This window comes from Biomphalaria glabrata, chromosome 5 (genome assembly GCF_947242115.1).
Source record: "Biomphalaria glabrata chromosome 5, xgBioGlab47.1, whole genome shotgun sequence".
NCBI lineage: Eukaryota > Metazoa > Mollusca > Gastropoda > Planorbidae > Biomphalaria > Biomphalaria glabrata.
The window spans coordinates 41,396,475-41,423,431 of record NC_074715.1 but is presented as its reverse complement, the minus strand read 5'-3'; the positions used below and the strand labels follow the sequence as shown (position 1 = coordinate 41,423,431).

General features: G+C 29.6%; 2 protein-coding genes across 9 annotated transcripts in view; one reads left to right on the top strand and one right to left on the bottom strand.

The window, feature by feature from the left end:
* The window catches only part of LOC106065004 (axotactin-like), a 107,580-nt gene extending 87,691 nt beyond the window's left edge, over window positions 1–19,889 (top strand). For 3 of the 7 annotated variants that reach the window (XM_056029128.1, XM_056029126.1, XM_056029127.1), the window contains exons 17-39: window positions 251–381; window positions 494–628; window positions 948–1,160; window positions 1,526–1,754; window positions 1,912–2,013; window positions 2,177–2,322; window positions 2,650–2,901; window positions 3,065–3,220; window positions 3,353–3,532; window positions 3,904–4,041; window positions 4,184–4,343; window positions 4,591–4,676; window positions 5,084–5,163; window positions 6,290–6,322; window positions 7,926–8,061; window positions 10,060–10,241; window positions 10,823–11,006; window positions 11,978–12,295; window positions 13,114–13,175; window positions 13,338–13,461; window positions 13,948–14,033; window positions 15,806–15,922; window positions 17,109–19,889. In XM_056029128.1, the coding sequence (XP_055885103.1) occupies window positions 251–381; window positions 494–628; window positions 948–1,160; window positions 1,526–1,754; window positions 1,912–2,013; window positions 2,177–2,322; window positions 2,650–2,901; window positions 3,065–3,220; window positions 3,353–3,532; window positions 3,904–4,041; window positions 4,184–4,343; window positions 4,591–4,676; window positions 5,084–5,163; window positions 6,290–6,322; window positions 7,926–8,061; window positions 10,060–10,241; window positions 10,823–11,006; window positions 11,978–12,295; window positions 13,114–13,175; window positions 13,338–13,461; window positions 13,948–14,033; window positions 15,806–15,922; window positions 17,109–17,375 (3,517 nt within the window). In that variant the 3' untranslated portion in view covers window positions 17,376–19,889. The remainder of the gene's footprint in view (window positions 1–250; window positions 382–493; window positions 629–947; window positions 1,161–1,525; window positions 1,755–1,911; window positions 2,014–2,176; window positions 2,323–2,649; window positions 2,902–3,064; window positions 3,221–3,352; window positions 3,533–3,903; window positions 4,042–4,183; window positions 4,344–4,590; window positions 4,677–5,083; window positions 5,164–6,289; window positions 6,323–7,925; window positions 8,062–10,059; window positions 10,242–10,822; window positions 11,007–11,977; window positions 12,296–13,113; window positions 13,176–13,337; window positions 13,462–13,947; window positions 14,034–15,805; window positions 15,923–17,108) is intronic. The other 4 variants (XM_056029125.1, XM_056029129.1, XM_056029130.1 and 1 more) reach the window with 4 other exon arrangements.
* On the bottom strand, window positions 19,888–26,672 carry LOC106064955 (probable methylcrotonoyl-CoA carboxylase beta chain, mitochondrial). Of its 2 annotated transcripts, XM_013223619.2 has the most exons (10): window positions 25,931–26,671; window positions 23,887–24,065; window positions 23,257–23,507; window positions 22,928–23,126; window positions 22,685–22,776; window positions 22,372–22,532; window positions 21,684–21,805; window positions 20,957–21,055; window positions 20,634–20,762; window positions 19,888–20,398 (listed from the first exon to the last, which is right to left on the bottom strand). In XM_013223619.2, the coding sequence occupies exons 1-10, from the start codon at window positions 26,445–26,447 to the stop codon at window positions 20,321–20,323; spliced, it is 1,827 nt and encodes a 608-aa protein (XP_013079073.2). In that variant the 5' UTR covers window positions 26,448–26,671; the 3' UTR covers window positions 19,888–20,320. The 2 variants fall into 2 exon arrangements, with proteins under 2 accessions (XP_013079073.2, XP_055885107.1); XM_056029132.1 differs by lacking the exons at window positions 19,888–20,398; window positions 20,634–20,762; window positions 20,957–21,055 and adding an exon at window positions 21,121–21,461 and having other exon boundaries at window positions 25,931–26,672.
* Window positions 26,673–26,957: the final 285 nt, after the last annotated feature.

Here is a 26,957-nt window from a genome sequence, read left to right as displayed (position 1 = left end):
ATATTAATAAAGTATTACTTATATATACGTTAAAATTGTTTTGCTTTTATTTTGCTGGATTTGTGAAGTACACTTTCTTCTATGTGTCTCAAGCCTAAATGAAAATCATTTTTATAGAATAAACATTTATTTTTATAATATTTGAAAAAAAGTCCTTAGAATTTCAAAATTTGATTTAAATATGTAAATTTTTTCTTTTTTTTTAACCAGAATTGAAGTGTCTGAATTTTTAAATTTTGATCTTTTACAGACTAAGTACTAAAACCTGGTTCAAATCTACAAGTGGAGAAATAGTTGATTACATAGGCTCTCAATCCTCTGGCTATTGTGACTGTCGAGGACCCAATGGCTGTGAAGGAGAACACTGCTACTGTGACTTAAGTACAAATATTTTATACAACTGATGATTTTAAATTGTAAATCTTCAGCATATGCTTTTGCTAAATATAATATTCTCTTGGTTCCAATTTAATAATCTTAATTCACCTTGCAGACAAGAAAGAGCGTTACGTTGACAAGGGGTATAACCGTGAGCCAAAGCAACTTCCTATCATGGAAATGACATTTTTACAAAATCCTAAAGGCATCGCACAAATGACACTTGGTCCTTTAAAGTGTTGGGGAAGCAGTAAGTATTATCTTGACATATAGGTCAATACAAAATTCTATAGTTTCTAAACACTGCCAATAAAAAATGTGATATCTGCAGATAGAAAAATTACCAAATAGTAAGTTCAAAAGAGAGAATGAGAATTTTTTTTTTGCCTATTAGAAAATTCTTTAATTAATTGATCTTTCTCATGATTTGTTTTTTTTTTTACTTGGTTTCTTCTCTTACATTTTTCACATAATTTCCCCCTGTGTAGCTATTTTATTTTATTATTGTTCATTGGGGCAATGCCAGTAATCACCTTTTTATTCTCCTATGCTATGCCAACCACTTTCAGAATCACAGCCATCTGAACGTTCTATTACCATTGTTCATAAAGACAGTTACCTTCGTCTACATCCCTGGAAGTCTGGTGACTTCAAGTTTAACTTCAAAACGCACAAAACAAAGTGTTTACTGCTGTATCAGAGTAGCCAACCACCTGATGAGCATGGCGGTTACCTTAGTAACAACATTGTGCCAAACATATTTTATATTAAAATTACTTCTGGTGAGCTTCCTTTTTTTTTCATGTCAGACATATATAGTTCTTCATAATACTTTAGAAGAAACTAGTTTAACCTGGCATCTAGTAAATATAAATTAGTGATTACATAACTAACTAAAGCAATTTCTAATTACATAAGAAACTAATGATAATAAATGATGATAAGTGAGATAGATTTATATATTCTGCAGTGCTTACATTCAATTATTCTCATTTCTATGTCATAATAATAATTATTTTTAATTATTAAAAGTCTAGTTGTTTTTTTTTTTTCATTTTAGAACTTTAGCAGCAATGTTAGTTGAGGTTGATTGATTTGTTTTTTTTCTTTTCAATATCTTTCCATTTTTAAATAATTTTACTTAAAGCCAATGCAGTCAAGTTCTACATACAAGTAGGGCCTCATAAAATTGAGGAAACACTGAGGTCTGCTCGCAGCTTAGATCAAGGAGACTGGCACAGGGTCAGTGTGGAGCATGATGCTTACAATGTGAGATTTACTTTGGACACAACTCGCACACTGATAAGGCTACCTAAGGGGTTGTCAAATATTGCCAACTATTCAGGCAATTTGTATTTTGGAGGTGTCAGCAAGGAGTAAGTAGTGCTGTGAGATCTTTCTATTAGGCGTTTGTACACTTTAAACATTTAGTTTCATTAATGGATCATTACAACTTTAGTTGATGCAAATATAAAATGTGTTAATGTAGAATGGATGAAATATATATTCTGTTTATTTATGAATATTTGTTAGAATTTTGGAGGATTTTAAAGATGATGATGAATTTACTGGTTGCCTTTATGGTTTGGTCTACAATGGACAAGCTGTGGATCTTACTGAAAATTTAGATGGAAGGTGAGTCTAAGACAAAAAATATACTTAATCTTCAGATCTGTTATGTATAGCTTTTAAAAAATCAGCCCTGCTTTCTGCTTTTAAAATGTGTTTCAATATTTCTAAAATAAAACCTTTGTTGTTTTTTTTATACATTAATAATCTAAATAATGTTTTGTTTCAGTAATATGGGTGGTATCTCCACTGATTGTATGTCCTCATGTTGGCCAAACCCTTGTCACAATGGAGGTGTCTGTGAGGAGAACTGGTATGAGTATAGATGTGTGTGCAGTGACCCTTGGGCACACTTTGGTGGTAAATGTGAAGAAGGTAAATAAACGTGTTTTTATTTCTAGAGTCCAAAGTCTTATAGATACATTTCAACTTTTTGTTGAGAGCAAGATTTGTATTTGAAACTTCAAATCAACTACCAATCAAGAAATCATCCTTTACATTATGTGATATTTCTAGCCTAAATTTTATCTCTAACATTAAATAAAAAAATATTTTTTGTCATATTGTTAGTATTTGTCTTACTCCACAAATATTATGTTTTTTTTTTGTATTTCATGACTTTTATGTAATTGTCTTAACTTTCTTTTACCAATATTTTAAAGTGAAATAGATAAATTAAATAATGCTTTTTTTTTATTGCAGATTTGAATTTAGATTCTGTTACTTTAAGTGGTCTTCCAGATGCGCCTTTATTCTTTAATGTGACAGAGTCACCAGAGGTTCTTTATGGAACATTGGTTTTAAGCTTCCGTACTCATCAGACAGAACAACTTCTATTTTATGCTTATGACTATATGGGAAACTTCATACAGCTAGAGATAACTGATGCCAAAACTATTACATTCTCATTTAATAACTATCATCAAATTATTAAAGATTCTGTCACTACATCAGGTAATACATTTTTGTCTATGTTTTCAATGAAATGGGAGTAATTTTTAACATATTTAGAAAGGATTCAGTTACAGATATAGCAAGTGGCATGAAAATTATAAAACTAAACTAAATTGCATTTATATGATTTTTAAAAAATGTTTTTGATCTATTTAAACAATAGAAGTGTTGAACAATGATCAGTGGATACAAGTTGTAGCTGAAAACTATTCCAATTTCACCAGACTGATGGTTTTAGGTCATTCTAAAGTCATAGAGTCTCAGCGAGGACACATCAGTATTTATTCCTCGAATCCATTTTTTGGAGTTCAACCTGAACGTAAGTATAAATATTTTGATCTTCAATAATAGTTTAGACCTGGTGAAACTATTTTGAGTCCATTTTTTTTTTCATTGAAATGACATTGATGGCATAAATACTAACTACATATTTTTTTTCATACATCTTAAGCTACTGTGTTCATGCAGCGACCAACAAAAAAAACACAGCCCTTCATTCATGCCTATGTTGGTGGAGTGCCAGGAAAGAACAGCTATGCCTCTAGACTCACAGGATGCATTAGAGGTGTCAGAGCTGGAAACTATGTTTTTCATTTACGAAAAGCTGCAGAGGCTGTAAATAATGATACATGTAATAGTCCTTTCTGTTTAAGCTCTTACATAAATTTGCATAATGTTTAAAATAACTATACATCTAATCCACAAATACAGCCATTTTGCAGATCAAACCGATCCCCATAATTTTTCAATCAGGATATTCAAATTATTGTTTGGGAAGGGAGATAAGCTAGGACTCAGAAAAGAAAAAATGATGATTCAACAATACTTTTAAAAACATATATGGATAGACATAATTATCTTCTATTGTGAAGGATCATCATAACATTTCTAACTTCAAGATAAGATCATATCATGTTGGTCTCTGATGTGTTGTTTTCTCTACTAACAAAATGTAAAAAAGAATTGAATTAGTTACATGCTTTTTTAATGTCCTTCCATTAGTGGTCGCCCCTATGTGTGAGAGTGGCTGCGGAGAGAACACTTGCCTGAATAAAGGTTTTTGTGTTGAGAAATGGAGGAATAGGACTTTTGAATGTGATTGTTCTGACAATGGGTTCACTGGTTTTCATTGTGAAAAGGGTAACATTTGTTTATGCTTGCACTAAACCTTAAATTATGATAACGTATGCATTAAAAAAATCAAGTAGTTATTTGTGTTCAAAAGTATTTGCATAGATTGTCAGACATGTTGTTTTTAATTTTAAAATTGATTTCGTTTCAGAGCCGTCTATTTCATTTAACAAAAACACAGTGATATATCAAGAGCTGAAGTTAGGACCAAATGAAGATAATAGTGTTTCTGAGATGCTTTCATTAAGGTTCAAGTCTGACATGATTCCAGATGGTCAAAAAGTTGTGCTAGCTTATATTATAAGTTCAGAGTGAGTCAAACATTTGTTTATATATATTACAAGTTCAGGATGAGTTAAACATTTGTTATAAGTTATTAACTGGTTAAATTAATAAAAAGTTATAATCATGTTTCTATATGAAATTAAAAAGTCACACAAAAAAAAATTTCTAATGGCAATTGAACAATATATTTGTGATAAATGTTTTTTTAGTAATTGCTTCTAAATAGAATGTTTTAATTGGAATAATCATCTATACATTTTTTTATGTTTTCAGTTTTAAGGATTATATTTTAATTACATTGAATGTCAATGATGCATCAAAAATTGTGATTTTAGAAACCAATCAAGGCTATGGAAAATGTAAGAATGGGTTTGTAGCATAAATAATGTTATCAATGTTGTTTAAATAAGCTTTAGAATTTCATTACATATAAATAATTTTTTTTTGCTTGTATAATAAAAATTTATAATAAATCACACCACAGAATAATTATGAATACTTCTGTAAATGGTTATAAGAGCTAGATTTAATGTGTAAGACCTGTCTCACATCCTTTTTATTTCAAGTCTGTTGTTCTTTCCTCTTTGATGGTTAAATTTGTTTTCTCATTTTGATATAGGTTTACTTATTCTGATTGTAATTATGATAATAACTTTAAATCATCTTCTTGTTGAGTGGGGCATTTTAAATTAGGCTGTCAAAAAAAGTAACTATAAAACACAAAACGAAATCAATATGTCAGCACTAACAATTTTTGTTTGAACAGATCGCATTACTGGTGCCTTTTCTCTTGGGCAATCCCATGACTTGATTTACATTCGTAAACGAGATCAAATGCATCTTCAGGTAAGATAATGTTAAGGTTTATTTTATTTACAAATCATTTTATTTTTACTTCAGATAATTTATTTAGCTCCCTTTGCTTCCACACTTAAATTGAACAATATTAGTTGCTTTATGTTGTCAAACAAATGATATATTCTTTAATGTAGAGGCATTGATATGCAAATTAAGCAATTATTTTATGTTGCTGTTTTTCATGTTTTTATTGTGGTGACTTTATTCACCTTTTTTTCTAAAGCTCAAGTCAGACATATTTGTTTTGGGTTTTTTTTTCAATAAAAAAAAATTTGCTGCTATTATTGTGTGTCAAACTAACATAGTTTCAACATTGTTACTTAGGAAAAATAAAAAAATATATATATCAAACATCTAAATATGAAATTTTATTGATTTTAAATATCCATAATGTGGATGACACCTACATTTTTTAACATTGTCTTCTTGCTCAGGAAACTATCATGTTAATCTTTAAAAAAAAAAGTTGCATGGCATCTGCTGCATGTCTAAGTAACTTTATTAAATTAACTGTTGTCAGTCATAACTTTTTTTTATGAACTGTTTGAGAATTATCAAGATCTAATTATCAATAATAAAGTACTAATATTAAATTAATAGAGGTAATAAAAATGAAAAATGTCAGGTCTGTATATTTGTTAATGGCAGGCTGATGAAAGGAAATGCTGATTATATAAAATATTTACATTATAGATGTAATAATTCAATAAATTGATACAAATGAAATTACTCATTTTCTAAAATGTTCACAGTCTTATTAGCTAAATATGCTTACTTCACAATGCACACATTAGAACATGATGTTAGTAATTAAAACATAAATTACTCAATTACACAGTGAAACAATAAAATAATGACAGTGTTCTATGATACTTATTAAAGTTGCTGCATATCTATTTACTAAATTTATATCAAATTTCAATCATTAATTTTACAAGAGTTTAAAATTTTTAAGTGAAGTACTGGTAACTGTTTTTGCAAAAGTCCTAATGAATTATGTTTTTTTTAATAACTATAGTAATATAGATCAATCCATTAACATTAATTCCATTCAACCAATTAATCACCTGCCTCAGTGTTCCTTATAATTTGCATGCTTGTCATGTTTACTCAGGTCATCCCTGTAGACACCTTTGGAACTGTTCTTGTAAGTATTCTTGCATATAAACAAACTGCTTGGCTTTATTGGGACTATTAGACGTTTGGTAGTAAAGTTCTTAATGGCAGTTCATTTCATTTTCACTTTATGTTTATAACATGTTTTGCTTTATGATTGTGCATGTTGTTGTTTTTTTGTGCCAAATGTTTTGGACAGTTTTATTTTTAAATGTATCTATTTAGCATATTTTTGTCTTACTTTTAAAGCCATTTTATTTACATTGTGAACCGCTAACATTTTAGTTATGCTTTTAGTGACTTAACTATATTTGACTTTGCTTGTAGGTCCTAATTTGACATGTTTTTCAAGAAGTTAATCACATAGTATGCTTTTAAATTGTTGTCATTGTTCTCTTATATTTGAAGTGTATCTGGTAAATATATTTTCTTCTTATTCTTTTATATCCATAAAGGAAATTATTTCTGAGCATTAAGTTCTTTATGAATTTATTAAGTTGAAGTTAATTTTGTGCCCACTATAAACCAGTGTTGTCTGTATTATTTCCATCTATACATCTATGAACTTCCAATCTAGCTCCTGTATAGCCTGCATTAACCTTCTGTCTTATTGACTTGCTGAAAAGAGTCAGTTTTTTTTTACTTGAATTTTGCCTTGATTAGTTTGAAATATTATCAGACTATGTATTGGTAGTGCTATTTAACAATAATCTTCTTTCTGTAAGTTAAAAATCTTTCAAAATATTTTGATTTCCATGTGTAAGCATATCACAATGCAATTATTATAAAGAAAACTTATTCTCATAATAGTAGATTGCTTAAGTGAGGCATCTTTGTAATACTTACTAACCATGGTAAAAGAAAAGCTTCTTAATAAGTCAATAGAATAATAAATAGCTGCTTATAGGTATAGTACTTTAATAGGATAATTAAGGCCTTGCAGCTGGTTATAGTAATTAAATAAAATAATTAAGTGCCTTCAGACTGCTATAGTAACTCTTTAGTATAGTTAAGTGCATTGAGGCTGATTTTAGTAAATCAATATTATATTTACATGTCGTAGTGCTCTTATTAACTTAATAGGGTATTTAAATTCCTTGCATATTGAACAATTTTGTGCAAAAGTGAGTGTAAAAAAAAAAAATTTCACCTACTACTATTTCACTATGAGGGAAAATGGGAATTGAGCTGTTCAATTGACAGAACTTTCATCTTCATTTTAGTACAAATGTCAAGTACTTTCAAGTGATTTGACTTCACCTTATGAAAGTTTTTATTCAATAAAATAAATCTATGATTCTTTTTGTAGTATGCAATTAGACAATTTATTTTTGTGTTTGTTTTTATTGTTTGTTGGGTATTTGTTTGTTTAGAATATAGACAGTTAGCATTGAAGCTTCTAAACAATTAACTTATAAAAAAATACAAAATTTTTTTTTCCTAACAATGATTAATCATAATCAGAGGTTAAAAAAAAAATTTACAAGGTTTATAAATCATTTATCATTGTCTTTTAATGCTGTGTAAATATTAAATCCTATATCTAACAATGATCTCTGTCTCCATCATAATAATTTGAGTTTGTTCATGTTGCCTGTTGATTAATTCTAAGTTTATGTTTTTCTTTCCTTCAGATTGATGACAAAGTAGAAACAACCCTAAACTACCCAGACTTCCCACTCAATAATCTTAATGCAATTTACATTGGTGGCTACATACCTGATACTTTAAATCTGTTTGGACTCAGAAATTTCTCTGGATGTATTTCAAGTGAGTGTTGCTGCTCTCCTGCTTACATATTAAGTATTACACAAATGTTTCTTACCTTATCTTATCTTATATAATACAGACGTTACTTCAAAAAAGAAGATGATTACGTCCTACGCGTCATGCATTTAGTCATGCATATTAACCAATGACTTAAATTCTGCCAAGTCACTGGTTTTCCTGGCTAGCTCAGGCAACCCATTCCATGCTCTAATAGCACTAGGGAAGAAGGAGTATTTGTACAAATTTGTCCTAGCATATGGGACGAGGAATGTGCCTTTATCTTTGTGTCTTTCAGAGTATTTTATTAAATTTTGTTTTTGTATTTGAAGATTATGGTTCAGTGTTTTATGTATTATTGCTACTTTACTTTTGAGCCTTCTGTCCTGAAGGCTTTCTAAATTTAGTGATTTTACTAAAGGTGTTACTCTAGTCAAATGTGAATATTGGTTTGTTATGAATCGCACTGCTCTATTTTGTGTCTGTTCTAGTTTCTTAATGTTTTCTTGAGTTGAGGGGTCCCAAACAGAGGATGCATATTCTATTATTGGCCTAACCAAGGTTAAATAACATTTTAGTTTTATGTTCTTATTTGATTTATAGAAATTTCTTTTAATAAATCCTAATGCTTTGTTTGATTTTTTTGTAGTTTCATCAATATGTGGATTCCATGACAGTTTTTCATTTATTATAACACCTAGGTATTTTGCGTTTTTAGTCTGTGTTACTGGTTTGCCATGAATAAGATAAGTGGAATTAATTTGTTTTAGTTTTTTTGTTACTCTTAACAATTGACATTTTTCTGGGTGGAAAGACATGCTCCAATTTGATTCCCATTTCTGTAATTCATCTAATTCTCTTTGTAAAATATCTGTGTCTTGTGTTGTTTTTATTGTTCTATATATTATGCAATCGTCTGCAAATAATCTGACTTTTGTTCCTGAAGTAATGCAATTTGGTAAATCATTTATGTAAATTAAAAATAGTAGTGGACCCAAGACTGTTCCTTGAGGTACACCTGAGTTTACTGTTATCGGTGTTGATTTAGAGCCATTTATTATTACAGTTTGTTCTCTCCCTATCAGAAAGTCTTTAATCCACTGATGCAGTGGACCATTAATGCCGAAATATTTTAATTTTTTAAGCAAACTATGGTGGTGAACTTTGTCAAAAGCCTTAGAAAAATCTAGTAAGATAGCATCTATTTGTTCACTATTATCTAAACCTTTTGAAAAATCATCAATTAGTCCTATTAGTTGTGTTTCACATGATCTATATTTCCTAAAGCCATGTTGGTATGGTGTGAGGACATTATGTTTGTCTAAGTGGTTTATGATGTTGCTACATATTATGTGTTCTAGGATTTTACATGTGATGCTGGTAAGTGATACTGGTCTGTAGTTTCCTGGGTCAGATTTTTCTCCTTTTTTAAATAGGGGGGTGACATTAGCTTCTTTCCAGTCCTTTGGTACTCTGCCCTGGTTAAGTGAAGCCTGAAAGAGTATTTTGAACACTGGGGCTAGCTCATTACTTAGTTCTTTGAGTAATGTAGCTGGAATACCATCAGGTCCAGAAGCTTTATTTGGTTTGGTGTTGGCTAATAGTTTTTGAATTCCATTTTCTTGTACTACTATATCTTCTATGTTGTCTACTTGGTTCAAATTCAGTAATATGTCTTTGTCTCCTTTATGATCTCTTATAACAGTAAACAGGGAGCAGCCATCTTGCCAAGAGCGCGTAACTTCTCTACATTCTTAGAATGTAATGTCTAAAAAAGCATAAACCATCTTAGTGTTTCAACATTTTTGAATACAAGAAAGAATTGCTCCATTTTAAAAGTAGTAGTGGATATAGTAGTAATAAATAGTTGTATTTAAGTAATTAGGAATATTATTCCCCTTTTGTATTAAACAAATATTAAGTCAATATAAAAATTAACTTTAAATTGAAAAACCTTTCCAGCTTTTATTGGAAAATAAAGATATCTGTATTTATTTGTAGATTTTACATTTTTACCGGCGATGAATGGAGTGCCCAGGCACACACTTCGTGACTTTCACTTAAACCATACTGATATTGAGCTTATTGGAGAAGAAAGGGAAAGCTGCAACACAAGTAAATTCAAGGAACCAACTACTACAGCCATGGCTCCTACAGTCAGAGTTACTGCCGGGATGTTCAGAGTAAATGACTATTCATTATTGTAACCAAATGCATCACACTATATAGTCTAATCTTTTGTATTTTTTCTTATCTCTCAATTTTAAGAATAGGCCTAATAATTTGAAAAATAAAAAGTTGTCTTTGCATATTCTGAGACATATTTTGTTGACATTGGATTAAATTGAGGAGGTGAGTATGAGTCTGCTGTGCAGTACTTTTAAAGTTTGAGGGAATCTTAGCTCCAATAATTGGGGTCTGTTGGTTGAGTGGTAAAGGGATTGGCTACAATGAAGGCTGGGTTTTGAGCATCAGGATTTTAGGATGCCCCTGAGTCCACCCCCGTATCATTGTTACCTGACATATGTTGGAGAAATAAGAGCTGTTAGTCATTGTGCTGGCTACATGACATTATCATTAAACATAAGCACTACAAACAGATGAACTTTAAATTTATTGCAGGATGTGTTTAGTATTGAGCATTATGAGCTGTTGCTTTTTAAATGACGTATTATGGTCTTTGTTTTTGTTATAGTTGATTTGTGTTTACTTAATCTTTTACTGGTACATCAGTTTGAGCATTTTAAATGACTGTTTTATAAAGGAAGCTACTATGCCCCCTTGGGAACATAATCAAGTCAAAGTTATCACACTTGGTGCAGTCCCAACTCAAGTCATCCCATCAACCACAGATCATGCCTCCACTACTGTTGGTGGTACAGTTGGCAATCACAGTTATCCTGTTGTCGTGAGTGCAGACACTGAGCCTGTAGATGACATAACTGTCAGTAAGTAATGAAACATTGCCCAATAAATACATTTCTGGGGGGATTTAATTCTAATAGATAATCTAGTTTTGATTGCAATTAAACAAATGATTTATTTGGACCCTAGAATTTGTAGTCTACTGTCATATGAAAAAAAAATTATTTAATTTTAGTAGGAAGACAACCACAAGCTTTAAGTTTTAATTTTTTAAAAAATGCAACTAAAAAGCTTTAAACTGCTGAATGGAATGGGTTGCCTAAATCAGCCTGGAAAACCATTGAATTAGCAGTTTAAGTCACTGATTAATATGCATGACTAGATTGACAAATGAAATGCATAGGACATAATTATATTTTTCATTTGTAGTAACATCTTTAATCTAGAAGATATGAAGATAAGGGGACTATTTTTTCTTTCGTTCAAAAAAACATTTGTTTTTAAATTAACATTGTGAACACCACTAATTATAAAGTTATAAATCTGGTAAAAGTTAAGAATACAAAAATAGAAACATTAAACCTGTTTGTTTGGTAAATTTTGTCTAGAATAATTTGTATAAAGTAATAATAAGAAAAAAAGGGGATCAATTTTAGATAACAGTATGGTCAATCTTAATCAAAAGCTAGAGCCTTGTTGGTTTCTTTTTTTTTGTGTTCAAATAGTCTGTTTTATTCTTTGGTCATTGTATTTTTAAAATGCATATATGAATTCCCCTTCCCTTTCTATGTTCTCATTGACAGTTACATTGCTAGTAGGAATAGAATCTAGTTTAATGTATGGAGTATTAATCTAGAACCACATTGTTATATTTAGGACAGAAAATGATGAAAACAGTTTTAGAGTGTAGACAAAACAACATATTTCCTTGTATTAAATAAACCTTGATTCTTATATAGGAACATGTTTGAGAATTATTGTCAGACTTGCTAGTAGAGTATAACACATGCACAAGCATTAGCTTCCGTTATAAAAATTTTTATTTATTTTTCAGTTGTTGTTGTTTCCCTTATTGCTGGAGTCCTTATCATTAGCTTGTGTGCTGCACTCATCCTGGTTCGAAAGAAAAAACATCGTGGGGACTATTTGGTGAAAAATGATGGAGATAATGACATGGAGCTTAAGCAGCCACTAAACCACACCAATCACAGCTCACCTTATAACACGCCATCACCATTTAAGTCATACACCATGCCAAGATCAGCAAACAGCAGACCACACCAGCCTTCAGAAAAGAATAGCAGGGTCCCAGCAGACCACTTGGCAAAGCTGGATGAATTTAGTATGATCACTGCAATACTTGGTCCAAGAGGCAAGTCTATGTTCTATGTCTCTATTAAGAGCATTAATCCTCTTTAGGCCAATAGTTTTATGTTTTATAAATGTAAAACTAACACTTATTAGCATTAGCTTAACTAAAGAAAATTGTTCTTTTTTTTTTATATATAAATTTTCTTTTTAAAATTGTTATCTTAGTCTTCATTTTTTTTAATCTTCTCAAAATATAAACCTTATCTATACTTAATAAAGTATATTATATATATTATATTATCAATATATATGTATATATATATATATTTACTTGTTGAGTAAGTTTAAAACAATTATTTTTTTTGCAATTCATACACAATAAAGTTAATATTTTGTAAATAAGAAAGCAAATATAACCATGTTAAGGTGACCTAAACTTGCAGGCACCTGCCTGTGTGATCATACATGATGTTAAACACAAACTCATAGTGTAAGAAGCTGCTCTATCTATTATGAATGAGCTCAATGAACCGCAATATTGAATCACATTTTTGGGGGGGAGAAAAGACTGGACTTAACCCAAAAGGCTTTTCTCAACTTGTGTTAAGAACAGTTTATACATATGGGCTTATAATAGGCATACAATTTTAAAAACAAAAGAGTACACTGTGAAAAGATCAAAAGTAGCCATTACAGCTTTTTTATTTTTTGGCATGATGAGGGCAATGATGAAATTGGACTTTCAAAAGAGCTTTTTAGTTTTTGAGATCTAAACACAGCAGATAGACAGCACAAACTAGTTTGTTTTCACGAGACTCTAAAATGACATACATATGTTCTGTCATAATGATTGAAATGTCTTTATTTGTTTCTCTTCAGCTCCAAAAGCAGACACACTTCCCCCAGATCTTTCAAAAAAAAGATACAGTCAAGGAAACTATGTATGTTGTCTTTTACCATATTAAAACTTTTGTATGACATGAGCTAAATTTTTATTTTCAGCTTTAAAAATAATACATTCTCATTTTGAATAGTATTAAATATATATTCTAAGAAAGAAATTTTATTAGCTATTTAATTGAACCCTGTATATTATTTTTAAGCCTTTAATGGATGATGAAAAAGAATACATAAGCCCTATCTACAATGCTCGAAAACAGAGACCAGCTTCATCAATCTCTGAAGTGTTGGAAGAGCTGGAGAGAAGACAGCACCCAATGTTAAATGGTTAGTTGAAAAGTTGAAATAGTTTGTTTTTTTTATCCAGAACTGTAAATGGAAAAAACAATATAATCTACAATGTGTTTCTAAATCCATATGGCATGAAATAGATTTGAATGTGTTGTTTCAGAATGTGCTTATTTTGCCCAATGAAAAAAATGTCTTAGCTGTGTAGAAAATATTTTAATTAATATTTGTTTAAATATAGATAAGTTATCTGTGAAGGCTTTCATTTTTGGTTGGATACTGTACTCCAGTTCCAATGTAGTTTTTAGTTCTTGATAAATATTTACTTCTAAGCACGTAGATATATTTATATCCTTTATGCTTTAACATCTTTTTCAAGTAAAAGTTCTTCTGTAGACTGGAACTGTATAATATTTCTGAGAATCAAAAACTAAATGTTTGATATGAATTTCTAATTTCTTTTTATATTACCACAAGTTTATCTACTAGTATATTTTTATTATGTATGTACTGTCCTATTGCTAGGGTCCCCTGATGACATAATGCGATGTCATGGGGAGGGAGATTTAGAATGGGATCCACAAGGAGATACAACCACTCCTATTAGAAATGTAAGTTTTTCTTGTGTTTTCTATGTTGTTAATCAAAATATTAATCATGTTTTAACAAAAAGACTAAACTTTATTTTCTTAAGCTTAAATGTTTCACTGTTTTGCAATCGTAACTAAATGTTCCCATTTTTTTTGTGTGTGCTTGGTTCAATATCTTTACATACAGTTGACCCTAAACTTATAAATAAGAAATTATGGTTTATAAAATACTGAATTTTTATCTCCCCAATAATGGCTCTATTAGTAGACTTGGTAAAGTAAACAATGTATAAGAAGAAAAATCAGAATGCTTTTTAACCTTATCTACATTACTATTAGAATCTTTATCTTCAGCTTGGTATCAATCAAACACAAGAAAACTAGAGCAAATCATATTAATAGCAGTTAAGTCTAACTGAATAATAAGTCAACAAATGTAAATTAGTGAATCACGAAATTTGAAAACACTTCTGACAGATTAAAACAGAAAGTAAAAATAGCATATAAAGCATTAAATCGAAACTTGTATAATTTTAATTTCTAGAGTGGTAGGTAAATATAAAAACATTCAATTAATTTGAATATTTTTAAAAGTTTTATTGTGAACTGTTTGTTTAATTGCTAATTTTTAAAAATATTCAGACAGAGCAGAATATAAGAAGTTATAGCAAATAAATAAATACAAGTTTTGAAAATGATGCAACACTACTAAAGAAACAAAAATGAATATGAATAAAAAAAATTAACATAAATATGAACTATTATATCAATAATAACATGTGAACTTTTCTATTATGACAAGAATTTAAAAAATAAAAAGGCTGTTATACTTTCACTTGCAGTCATTTATGATTTGAAAAAAAAATCTGGATGCTATTAAGCAGTCTTTTTGTCATTTTAGCTCAATTTGCTATTAAACTATGACTTTCAAATGCACATTTTTGTCCAAAACATTGTTATGCTTAAAACACTCAGTAAATAGTGGTCTGAATAAGCTGAAGTATTTGAAACGGAAATATTTTCTAGTGTTTCCCTGCCCTTAATTAGTATCATAAAAGTCAACTGTGTGTTGCTATGATCATTACCATATTAAGCCTTTGAACTTTTTTTATTTTAAGTTTTGGTGAATGATGATTTCAAAGATGTTTTTTATTACATTGAAAAACTAACCTAACCTTGCTTTTTTTAGTGCATAACTTGTTCATTATATCATATATCACAACTAATTTTTTAAATTCAATATTAAATATACTAATAACAATCTGCGCCTTTCTAATATTTAAATGAGTTTGAAATAGAATGAAAATATTGAATTCAAAAGAGTGCGTATATTATTTATAGATAAATGGATATTATTATTAACTGAATGATGAACTATTTCTATTAAATTTCATACTACAACATGAATTATGAGAACTAAGAGGTTGAATAGGAAATGCAAAATGTATCTATACTGTTATTCATTGTGCAAACTATTTCTCCTGTCTGTGATTTAAACTAAGCTTGGCATTTACTTTATCAAATATTGTTTTTTTTATTTTTAGATCAAATTACTTTTTTAAGCATAATTAGCTTAAAACTGTTAGAACCTTTTTTTAGTTCAGTCACACAATACATCATGTGTTTTTTTTCCAATACAAAATTAGAAACCAAAAAAAAAAAAAGAGACTTTAATAGCTATGCACTCATTTAGTGCATGTATTGTTTTTGATTAATTTGGAATGTAGCTATCAGCTCCTTGTTTCTTTGATTTCAAATGTAGTTCCTGTTCCTTTGTTTCTTAACCACTATAGGAAGACATCATTTTTTTTAATACACCTTTATTGCCGCCCATTCCTGATGAACTGGAAGAGTCCAGGTTGAGCAGCTTTTCAGGTCATCCATCCAGCTTAGGTGGAGACAGTTACCAGGTTTGTCTACTGACTCAAACCATCTAGAGGGTGGGCAACAGTCCAAAGTCTAAGCAAATTTATTACTTTTGTTTTTCAAAAACATGAACAAATTTGTGTGCAAATATTTTAATTAATAATTAAATAAGTACTACAATTTAATGCAAAGAAAGTATAAATAAATTCTTTTTGACATTTTAAGCTAATTTAGTTTTGTACTAGACTTTAAACAAAATTGGGTGGTAACCTAAGTATTAAAAACAATTAACTGATGAGTTTAATAGTTGTTTCATAGCAGTAAATATAACCTAACATTTTTCTTGCATATTTTTTTACTTTAATATTTGCTAACATTTGCCAACAACTATATTTAACTCATAATTGTTTTTTGTGTAAACATGTGATGTAGTATTAGGATGTGCATTCAGTAAAAACAAAAAAAAACAACATACTACCTAAAATCAGCTAATATGTAGATATATTTTGACTTTCACATTGTAGAGGACAATTACTATGATAGTGACTTAAGTGCTATACAACTTTTAGATATTTTCTCACTGTAGAGTCTCCAGTGCATCACAATTTTATTTTGTAAACTAAGAGCCTTTCAAAATTTGTACTAGTTATTTGTTATATGTGGTCATTCATCTGTTTTTTATATTGCTTGATGTATAATAGTGGAAGCATAAGTATTCTCCTTTTTCATTAAGATTGGTATCCATTATACACATTTTTTTATGTAATTAAATTTATAGCTTGGGTAGAAATGAATTTGTGTATCAATTTTGGTGCCATGATGCTGTTAGCTGTCTTTAATGTAAGGATTATAGATATCTTCATTCAGATTTTGACAATCCTTAATTTTAAAAAAATGCATTAGTCTCAGAACCTCAGTTTGAGACAAAGATGATAAAGAAAAGAAGCTCAAAGTTAAAAATAGTAATTAGCCTCAAACTTGATGGCTGCCTGCTTATTTGATATGCACTTCTGTTTGTGGTGTCAATAATACTGAGTTTGAGCCCTATCCTCTTCCGTCCCCTGCTATCCTACAAGTTTGAGCCCTATCCACTTCTGTCCCCTGCTATCCTACAGAACTGGATGTAATCATCTTCATTTCTGAAGGAATATCTGAAACTTCTAAAACTAACAAAACTTTGTTGTTGTTACGTTAGCATTTATACCCACAATATAATGTTTTTCTTTACAGAAAGCAGACACACTTGAAGGTTCTAATTCACCTCCTTGGTCTACTCATATGGCAAGTGGAGCAGAGTGTAATGGAGATTCAGGCTATGAAGCTGAGTCTAGACCAGAGGTGACAGAGGATGACATCACCCCAGAAACTCTGGGGGATGAGGATCACCATCACAAACTATTCTCATTCCATGTTCCAGACCTTCATCCGGACAGTTCTCCAAACATGTCAGAGATCAGTGCCAGAGAGAGGCTGCTTCGGGATGGCACTGCTGTCTGATGTGTTCAAGTATTCTTGCAATCTTAAGTATTCATCACTTCAAGATTTCCTTTAAACTTATAGCCTGCTTCTTAGAAGAGAAATTTTTTCAACAAAAAAAAGAAATCCTTATCTAAGAAAAGGCAATATTCAAATCATCCAGTGATACACTCAGAACAAATAAAAAATGACCAGGGATTGTGCAATTTGACGCTTGTCAAATACTTACCAACAAAAAAAACGTGTCCGATGATTCTTTGCATACAGCATAAAAGAGAAAAGTTGTTTTTTTTCATTGGTTATGAAAAAAGTATTTTAGAAATTGATTTTCAAAATGAATTATGCATTCCAAATAATTTTGGACCTGTTTATGAGCAAATGTTGGACTTTTAATGTTAATTTGTCCAGAGACTTTTTTTATATATAATTTAATGTTGTATTAAAATTTTCAAAACTAGAAAAATAGAAAATTTCAAAAGTTTTAATATTCTCAAAGTTTGATGTGAGATGCAAAGTTTCAGTCCTGTACATTTAAAACTATCTTATTTATATATATTATGTGCTTTAGAGACCCTTCCTTTTAATATTTCATTTGTATGTCATCAAAACTTAGTGGATTATCATGTTTGTTTAAATTGTAGACTTTTTCAGTATCTTTTCATGAATTAAAAAGATTTAGAAACCAAAAAAAAAAAATGTATATGCAATTTGACTTCATGGTAATTAAGAAAAGTAACCTATATATTTAAAAAAAAAGTATATACTTCCAAAAAGAATGAAAATGTGTGTTGTACTTTTTGTAAACCTTTACAGTAGCCCTCAACAATTGTAAGTCAAGAAATTCTACCAAGGTGCACATAACACTTGTACCAAATATTGTTTGATGTCATTGCTTTCTGTTAATGTAAGACAATAGAATCTCATAAATGGTTGAAAACAGTTAACTTTATACTGGCAACATATACAATGTGTGTGTTGTATAATATTTATTCAAGTATACTTTTTACATAAGGGTATTGATATAAAGAAAAGCATTTACACGACAAGTGGATATCTAGTCATTTTTTTTTTTTGCAGAGTACACTGCCATAAAATAAAACTTTAAAAAAGTTTCTCTAGATTTTTTTTTAAATTACGGGTGTGGCAAGATTTGATCTTTAAAAATAAAGTTAAATTTGTATTTATCAACATTATACATAAAAGTTTACATATACTATCCTACATAAATTGTATAATATTCTAAATAAATTCTATGATATCCTATATGATTTGATTGGTGACTAGCTTCTTCCTACTCCTTCATGAAGCCTTTGTTACAGTACATTTGTTACATTGTTTATGTTCGATGAAGCAAAATGTCAATAGCTGCTTACGTTTTGCTGCGGTATTAAAGTTCATATGGATATTAGTTTGTCTTTGTTTACTAGCAGTATTTAATAGATTGTGTATTATTTGTATTATGAATGTCATATAGACCTAGCTGTCTTTTTGTTTTCATCTAGAGTAACTGTGGAAAAAGATGATTAAATAAGCAACATTTTTTTGTTCTGTTCTGTGCCTTGAAAGTGTACAAGCATGAGACACAAGTTTCATCTGCCAATTGTTCTCTTTGCTTTTGCAATGTGAACTTGTAATGTTAAATTGTTGAATTAAACTAACCTATGTCATGATCTGTACATCACTAAATATCTATTACATTTTTCTTTGTTTATTTTTTATATTCATTGAATTTCATGTGAAAATAAAAAAAAGGAAAATTGTTTAAAAAAATAAAACTCAAAATTATTGAAGCTCATTTTTCAACATTGCCTGCTAGTGAAGTATTCCAATTAATGCAGAAAAAATCTTTGAAATATAACAATGTCTTACATGTAAAAAGAAAGTACAATAGACTTAGAAGAAGTATGCTTTATAGTACTAAAAGTGTAGCTAACTTTGCAAATTCATTAGTCCTTCTTATATGTTCAACAAATGTGTACATGATTTTAAAATACTTGTGTATGACTATGGGTATTTGAGAGATGACTACTACTTCCAAAGAGAAATGGCATACAGTTGAAATAGTCTGGCATACAGTTGAAATAGTCTAGAGTTATTTACATTATGTTTCGGACATGTTTGGGATATTATAATAATACTGTACCTATACAGTTCTAAAACATAAGTGTTCTTGTTTCTTTTTTGTTTAGGTTTTGTTTTAATTATGTAATTTATTGTTCTTCCAAGATATTTGACTTTTTTTATAATAGCACTTCAGATAAATTACAATAAAAAAGAAAAAATTCTAATAGGGCACAATTTTTTTGTTTTAATATGTTTATGTGTTTGTTAGTAAGATTCTGCAGCTTAAATATTTATGTTTCTTTGCCTTTTCCAATAGTCTTATTTGAAGTATTAGTAGTTGAAACAAGGACCATTTTATTTGAACTCCTTCAGTTTATAAAATAATTTTGTTATTTCATGTAAATATTTGTAAATGTTGCCATGAGTTCACTTACTGAATGTACTTAAAATTACCAGATTATCACAAACAATCTGTTCAATAATTTTATTATTTATAAAACAAAAAACAATTTTTGAAAAATTATTTTTGTTGATGTACATTCTTTAAAAAAAATAAAAAATGTTTAATTTGTAGAATAGTTTGTCATTTTCTTACTAACCACATTGTAATAATTTAAATGTAAAATGTGCCAGAACATTTATTTCATCTATATCAAGTAAACAAGCATTTCTATGTTTAAAAGTATAGAATTCACCATTTAAAATAATTACATTCTTCACAATCAAAAAATGTATACACAAAGAATTCTTACAAGTACACAGCCATTATCATTTAAGCATCACAGCTAACAATAACATCATGTTGATTACATTTGATTCAATAACATCTAGCTGCCAAAAATTTGTTTAAAATGTACACAAAATAAATAAAGACAAATGTTGTGAATTTTATCCTTATATCATTACATCCTAAATACAGGACTCTCTTGACTTCTAGTCTCTCTATAAGCTTTACAGATTGACAAACATTGGGATAAAACCTGTGGGAGAAAAAAACAACAGGTTATCAAAAGAAAGAAATTTTGTTTTTAATAAGAATTTTAAAAAAATGAAATATTAGTGATGGATTATAAATTTAACAGTGGAAATTGAGAATTATCATCTACAAAATCTAAAAATAATAAGCTGACTTTCATGATGAAACAAAACGAGCAACACAACACAGATAAAAACAAACAACACTCATAATTAAAAGATAACTCTGTTGTGTCTTACTTTACGTGTTTCCTGGGGTAAAATAATTCCATCATTAGAAAGTCTTGAGGCTCCAAATATTGCTGATGATTCTCTGTGAACTTTTTCCAGTAGTTTATCTAATGTCTCTTTGGAATTTTCAGCTCCTGTCTGAGTTTTAATCAATTAATTCTTTATGAGTTTTTCATATAAGTAATATAAAAGTACCAAAAAAAAAAATGAAAATTAGATTAACATAGCTATTATTCAAATGTAGACACAAAACTAATGTCAAATTATAAAATTAAACAATGCAACCATATGTAGAATGGCTTAATAATATCTTTGAAAGACATTTGTAATACCTCACTGGCAATGGCCTGCACCAAATGATAAGGTTCCATTATGGCTGCTCTAGCATTGGGCCATGCAAACAGAAAATTTGGGCTAACAGCTTTACCTCCCTTACAATAAAAAAAAAGTACAAAGTTCCACTAACTTTTATATAAAGTTTTCTTTTACATAAAAATAGTATAGAAATATTCAGCATTAAGTATTTTTAATAAAGATTTACAGCAGCAGGGATAAACCACTATAAAAATTCTTTTAAGCTATTTCAATTATTCTTAACACTGATAGAAATGATTATGTGTACATATCCAATAAATAGGTCAAATGTAGTCATTAATAAGTCTTTAAAAAATGTATTAGTGTATTGTCCTGTCCAATATAGCCAACATATTTCTTACTGGAATGGACCTTGACAAAATAGGGTTTTGTGCTCTCCACACATTATTTTATTGCTGACACCCACACTGCTGCTGTGGTACAGAGAAGGAATATGGGGAGTTTCCCCATTGTGCTTGGCCTCTAAACCAAGAAAGAAGAATAAGAATATATCTTTATATTTTACCCTCTTAAGCATTATTTTACTTATTGCTAGAAATCAAATTTTCAAACTCTGTACCAAATAGATGAAAATGTTTATAATATTTATGATTTCTATAATTTTTAGTGCTAATAAACATTTTTCATATTAAATACAATAAAATCAATTTAACTTAATATTTCATTATATATATATAAAGTTACCATAATGTAATGAGATGAACCATAACCATTTCCAATGATGACAGTTATTTTTGGCACATTAGCACAGCTAACAGCTGATAGCATTTTAGCTTGGGCTTTTAAAACTAGTCCAAGTGAAACATCTGAAAAATATTTTGAAAATCTATACATGCGTAGTGTAGTACATGATATTTTGCTGTAGTTTGTCTAGTCTAAACAAAACACTTAGATAACTTTAAATTTATAACAAACTTCCCACACTCTATAATAAACTTGAGTGTCTTTTTGATAGTTTATTCCTTAGTTATAATAATCAAAAAGTAATGTCTTTCCAGTACAAAGATTACAGAAAAGTGCAGTATAATATTCTATTTGGCCATGGAAGTAACGTAACTGAAATATTGTAATATTTGATAGAAATAAAGCCATTGTCAGCCAAGTGAAGATTAGAGTGCTCCTTTGATAAAAACCTTTCTTTGAATTCAAAGATATGTGATGTTGATATCTGTTAAGAGTTCTCCAGCTTTTTCTTAGCTAAATTTCTTTATCCAGTTGTATTTAAACTGATGTCTGAACCAATTTTTTATACATTCGTTATGCTCTTCCTTTTTAGAGGTCACTGACAATAACTGCTTGGACATGTCATTATTTCCCTCATGGGGGGTAACTTTATCCTAAAAACCCTTTTAGTTTATCAAACAAATCATACCTTGGTTTTTGTTTTTTGTTATCAATGGACAATCAGAAAGTGTATTTTGTAGAAAGACTAGGGGCACAGCTCTTTGACAACACAGCTGAATGAAGTGAGCTCCCTTTGATGCTTCCTTTTCATTAATCTCTCCTTGATTTGCCAGCAAACCTACTAAATCACTGCATAAAATAATAAATAATGACCCTATAGACATTACTATTAAAGAAATATACTTTCTTTTATTACTCATTGAATTATACTTACAATAAGATATGGTAAGAGATAGTGTACATAAAAACAGTAATTTGAATAATCTTGTGTTTTCTCCTACCCTTTAATATGTGCAAATCCAGTGAGAAGTCCTTGACCATACATAGCTTTGAACTCTTGAAAACGACTGCCATCTACTAGGCAAGCTATGATCTATTTAAATGAAAAGAAAAAAAGTCTTTATGGATATAGATATTTTGTTTGAAATGAAAACAAGTACCACTTATATGATATTGTTTAAGCAGAAAGAAAAACTTAAATAATGTCATTCTTGAATCTAGAAATAAAATGGTACTGAGCTTACTTGGTACATGTTTATATCTTGGTGACTACCAGATGATGAAATAAGTCCAGGGATTTCATTAGGGTCAAAGACCGGCTCATCAAAATGTTCAAGATCAAGATCTTCAGTGCATGAAACATGAAGACTGGCAACAATATCACGACCCATTTGTAGAGCCTCAGCCTCTGTACATGCAAAATAATCTGTGCAGCCACTTGTACTGTGAAAGTTACAACAAAATCTTATAATGTTTGTACAGAATAAAATAGCCTAGATATATAGAGACCAATAGATAATTTTTACAGTTTAATTGTCCACTATTTTCCTTCTCTCTCCTTTTCAATTCTTACCCACAATGAACTGTTGCCCCACCCAGATCTTCAGCTGAGACTATTTCACCCAGCGCTGCCTGAACCAAAGGTGGTCCACCCAAAAAGATAGCACCTGTCTTGTCCACAATCACAGCTTCATCTGCCATTGTTGGAACATAAGCTCCCCCAGCAGTACAACTACCACAGACAATGGCTATTTGTGGTATTTTAGCTGCAGACATAATAGCTTCATTGTAAAAAGTACTGCCCCCAAGATTGAATATTTCTGCCTGTGGAAAAAAAAAAATACAAGCTCATTTATTAATGGCATGCAAATTATCTTTCTAACCTTAATCACTGGATTATTTATTTGTTTGAGTCTTGAAGAACAAGTTTTATTATCACAATTTTAGTATATTTTTTTTTTCTTATAAGAATTTTTAGAAAGATGAGTGTACAATGATGTGAGCCATGACAAGAATAAGATCTTGAAAATTTTTTTTATTCATTATTCAATATGACTGAATATTTTTCTTTATAGATTACTTTAGTTCTTTTTTTGCTTCTATTAATCATTCATGTTATAGAGATTTTATAAAAATGAGAATAAAACAGAAGTTTTATAGTGTTTGAAATAATGCATAAATATACATAACTTAAACAATATACCTGCAGTGGCAAAAAAGCTCCAGCAGAATCTACCAGATAGATGCAAGGTAACTTATTTTGGTAAGCTATTTCCTGAGCTCTAAGTTGTTTTTTAAGTGTAATAGGATAAATAGAACCACCTTTAAAAGCTCCATCGTTTGCAACTACCAAACAGTATCGGCCCATTACTTTACCAATTCCTACAAAAATTAAATTTTGAAAATATTACACAGAAACATAAACTTTTAAAATATAAACTATACTTATTTAGTGCAAAGGTTTTGATATTCTTAAAATTGAAAAAAACAAACAAACTATGATTAAAAAGTGTTTTTGCATACCTCTGAAGGTTCATTATTGCCTTCAAATAGCTGAACATTTTCAGTAAAACAAGAAAGTAATTAAACAATGACAATTAGTGTATCCATGATTAAACAAAATTAGCATTATTTAGCTCATTAATCAGTTAAAATAGACTATTTCAAAAAATTTTAACGTGCCAAAGACATGAAAAGAATTTCAAAAATAAAATTAAAATCTTAAAAAATAATCAAATAATGAGAAATTAATTCTAAAAAATATCACAAACACTGAGATTTCAACTTTCATTTAAAAATGATTGAATTAACTTTGAAAACAATCTTCAGATAATACAATTTTACCTGGAAAGGGAATTAGAAGGCATGTGTTACAGATATAGTGAATAAGTTCCATTATTTGCTTTCTGATTTAGGGTACCTTATTGTTTCTGAAACATGGTCTATATTTTAAACTTGGATTAAGTTTATTTAAAGAGAGATCCATGATAAGGAAAAACCTTAAACTAGGATGTCATGGATTTTATGTAGTGTTTCCCAGCTGCATGGTCATGCTGTATGTGCACTGGATTGTGGTTAAGTCATCTCAATGGTCCCGGGTTCATACCTTACCCTCTGCTATCCCCCATCATCCTGCAGGAGGTTTGGGCTAGGATGTAATTATCTTCAACCCTGAAGGAACATCAAACACACGTAAAACCTTTTTTTAACTTTTAGGAAGGTGTGCATGTCAGGTTGAGGAATATTCTATTTTTATGACCCCCCCCCCCCCATGTTGTATAGCATAGTAAAACATGTCAATTCTAATTATTAAGTTTTAAAGCTTTTTTTTTTTTCTTCTAATTTAATTTTGATAAAAAATGCTGTGGTGCTCAGCAGTAAAGTGGAAAGTTAAAAAACAATATACATTACAGGCTACTTATCTGCTACAGGATTTTTTAACCATAATTTAGACTAATCTTAAAACCTTGTAGTTTACAAACATGAAGGGGAAAAAAGCAATTATTGAGTGTGCCTTGATCAAAGTTTACATATTCGATGACAGTATTAATAAAGATAATGATTTCTGACTAAATCTATATTAATGACATTATTTAAATACTATACAAAAAAAAAAAGCCATAAAATCATTTAAATTTAGGATTTCGGTAATTCTGCAGGAATTCAAGGGGCAGCCATCTTTGTTATTGTTTAGACTGTTGTTTATTGTTGTATCTTGGGTTTTCTCTCTGATTTTGTTTGTTTTTATTTTTGAAGCTAAAAAATATGCTAAATCTAGCTTTACCGGTATCATCTAGTCCTAATAAGTCTATTAATTAGACATAATCTTTTTAACTGCTAGAACAAGACTAATTACTATATTAATATGACAAGGTTCTTAAAGGCAATAAAGGTCAATTAATTTTTGGTAATAAACTGTGATATTTATTGTAGGTCTAGTTAAATTTAGATTCTCTAAATCAGAATAATTCAGAATAGATATAGACAATATGAATATTTAACAATTATAAAGAAGACAGAACAATAAGAAACATATTGTATTGACACCAAGTCAAAATTAAAAGAAAAAATAGCATTGCTTTGAAACCACAGAAGTAATGTTAATTCTTAGTATTTTTTAAGACACTATCTTGGGATTTCTTTGGAACATAAACAATAACAAAATAGTAACAAAGATGGCTGCCCCTTGAACTCCTGCAGAATTACCAGGATTTCTGTTAAGGCAAAAAAAAAATTTTAATAATTACCGGTGAGAATATTTGCCCTTGGAATATTACCATATTCCATTCCTATGCCACCAATTACTGACAGCTCAAGAAAGTCCTCAGTATTATCAAGTAGTAATTTCAGTCTGTCTGGCAACAGTAATTTTCCATGCCGCTTCACATGCCTCTCAATAGATTTCTCTCCTCCACTGGCTATTGACACTTCAAATGCTTGTTTATAAATGCCAACATATTTTTCAAAGGATTTAGCATTTTGTAAATAGCTTCGTGAATCTTTTTCAATTTGTCCCACCTTGTCACCAATAAAAGGGAATGGTTTTACCTTACTTTTAAGTGCTTTACTGTGTATATATCTTAAACTTAGAAAGTTTGGATTATAAATTGCATACCAAGGGTTATTACCATTAGTTTTTGTTAGCCTTAACTTTTTTTTTGATAATGTTTCACAAGGTGAAAATGTGTAACAATGACGATATACTATTTCTAAATCGTGTAAATGAAATGCTTTTCCTAGGTCCAGAATATAACTTCTAAACATTTTCCTATCCTTTGTCACACTTTCTCTAAATAGATCTCAAGTATATTAGTTATAGAAGTACAGATCTAGTCTATGTAGATCTACATTGGTAGACTGGAATGGATCTAGATTCAGATCTAGACTAGAATCTAGACTCTATATTAGATTAGTATCTAGATCTAGATCTATCTCTATGTATAAATCTTAATTTTTGGCCTTTGGACATGTTATTGTCTCTTGATAAGCAGTTAAAAGCAGTATAAAACATGTACACCCATTTATACTCGGTACATCAAAAAAAAAAAGTATACTTTTATTATAATTCCACGTGCAACTAGATATTATACATAAATATAAATATCAAAGTAAATACAAAAAAAATCATTTAAATTCCTTTTTACTGAGTAGATTATGGCAAAATTAGTGTAAATGTTGATATTTATATTTTTACGAATGACAATGTTTACAAATAATTACTGATCTAGTTGAAAAGCAGTATATGGTGCATTTTTTTAAAATAGCACCGTTTCC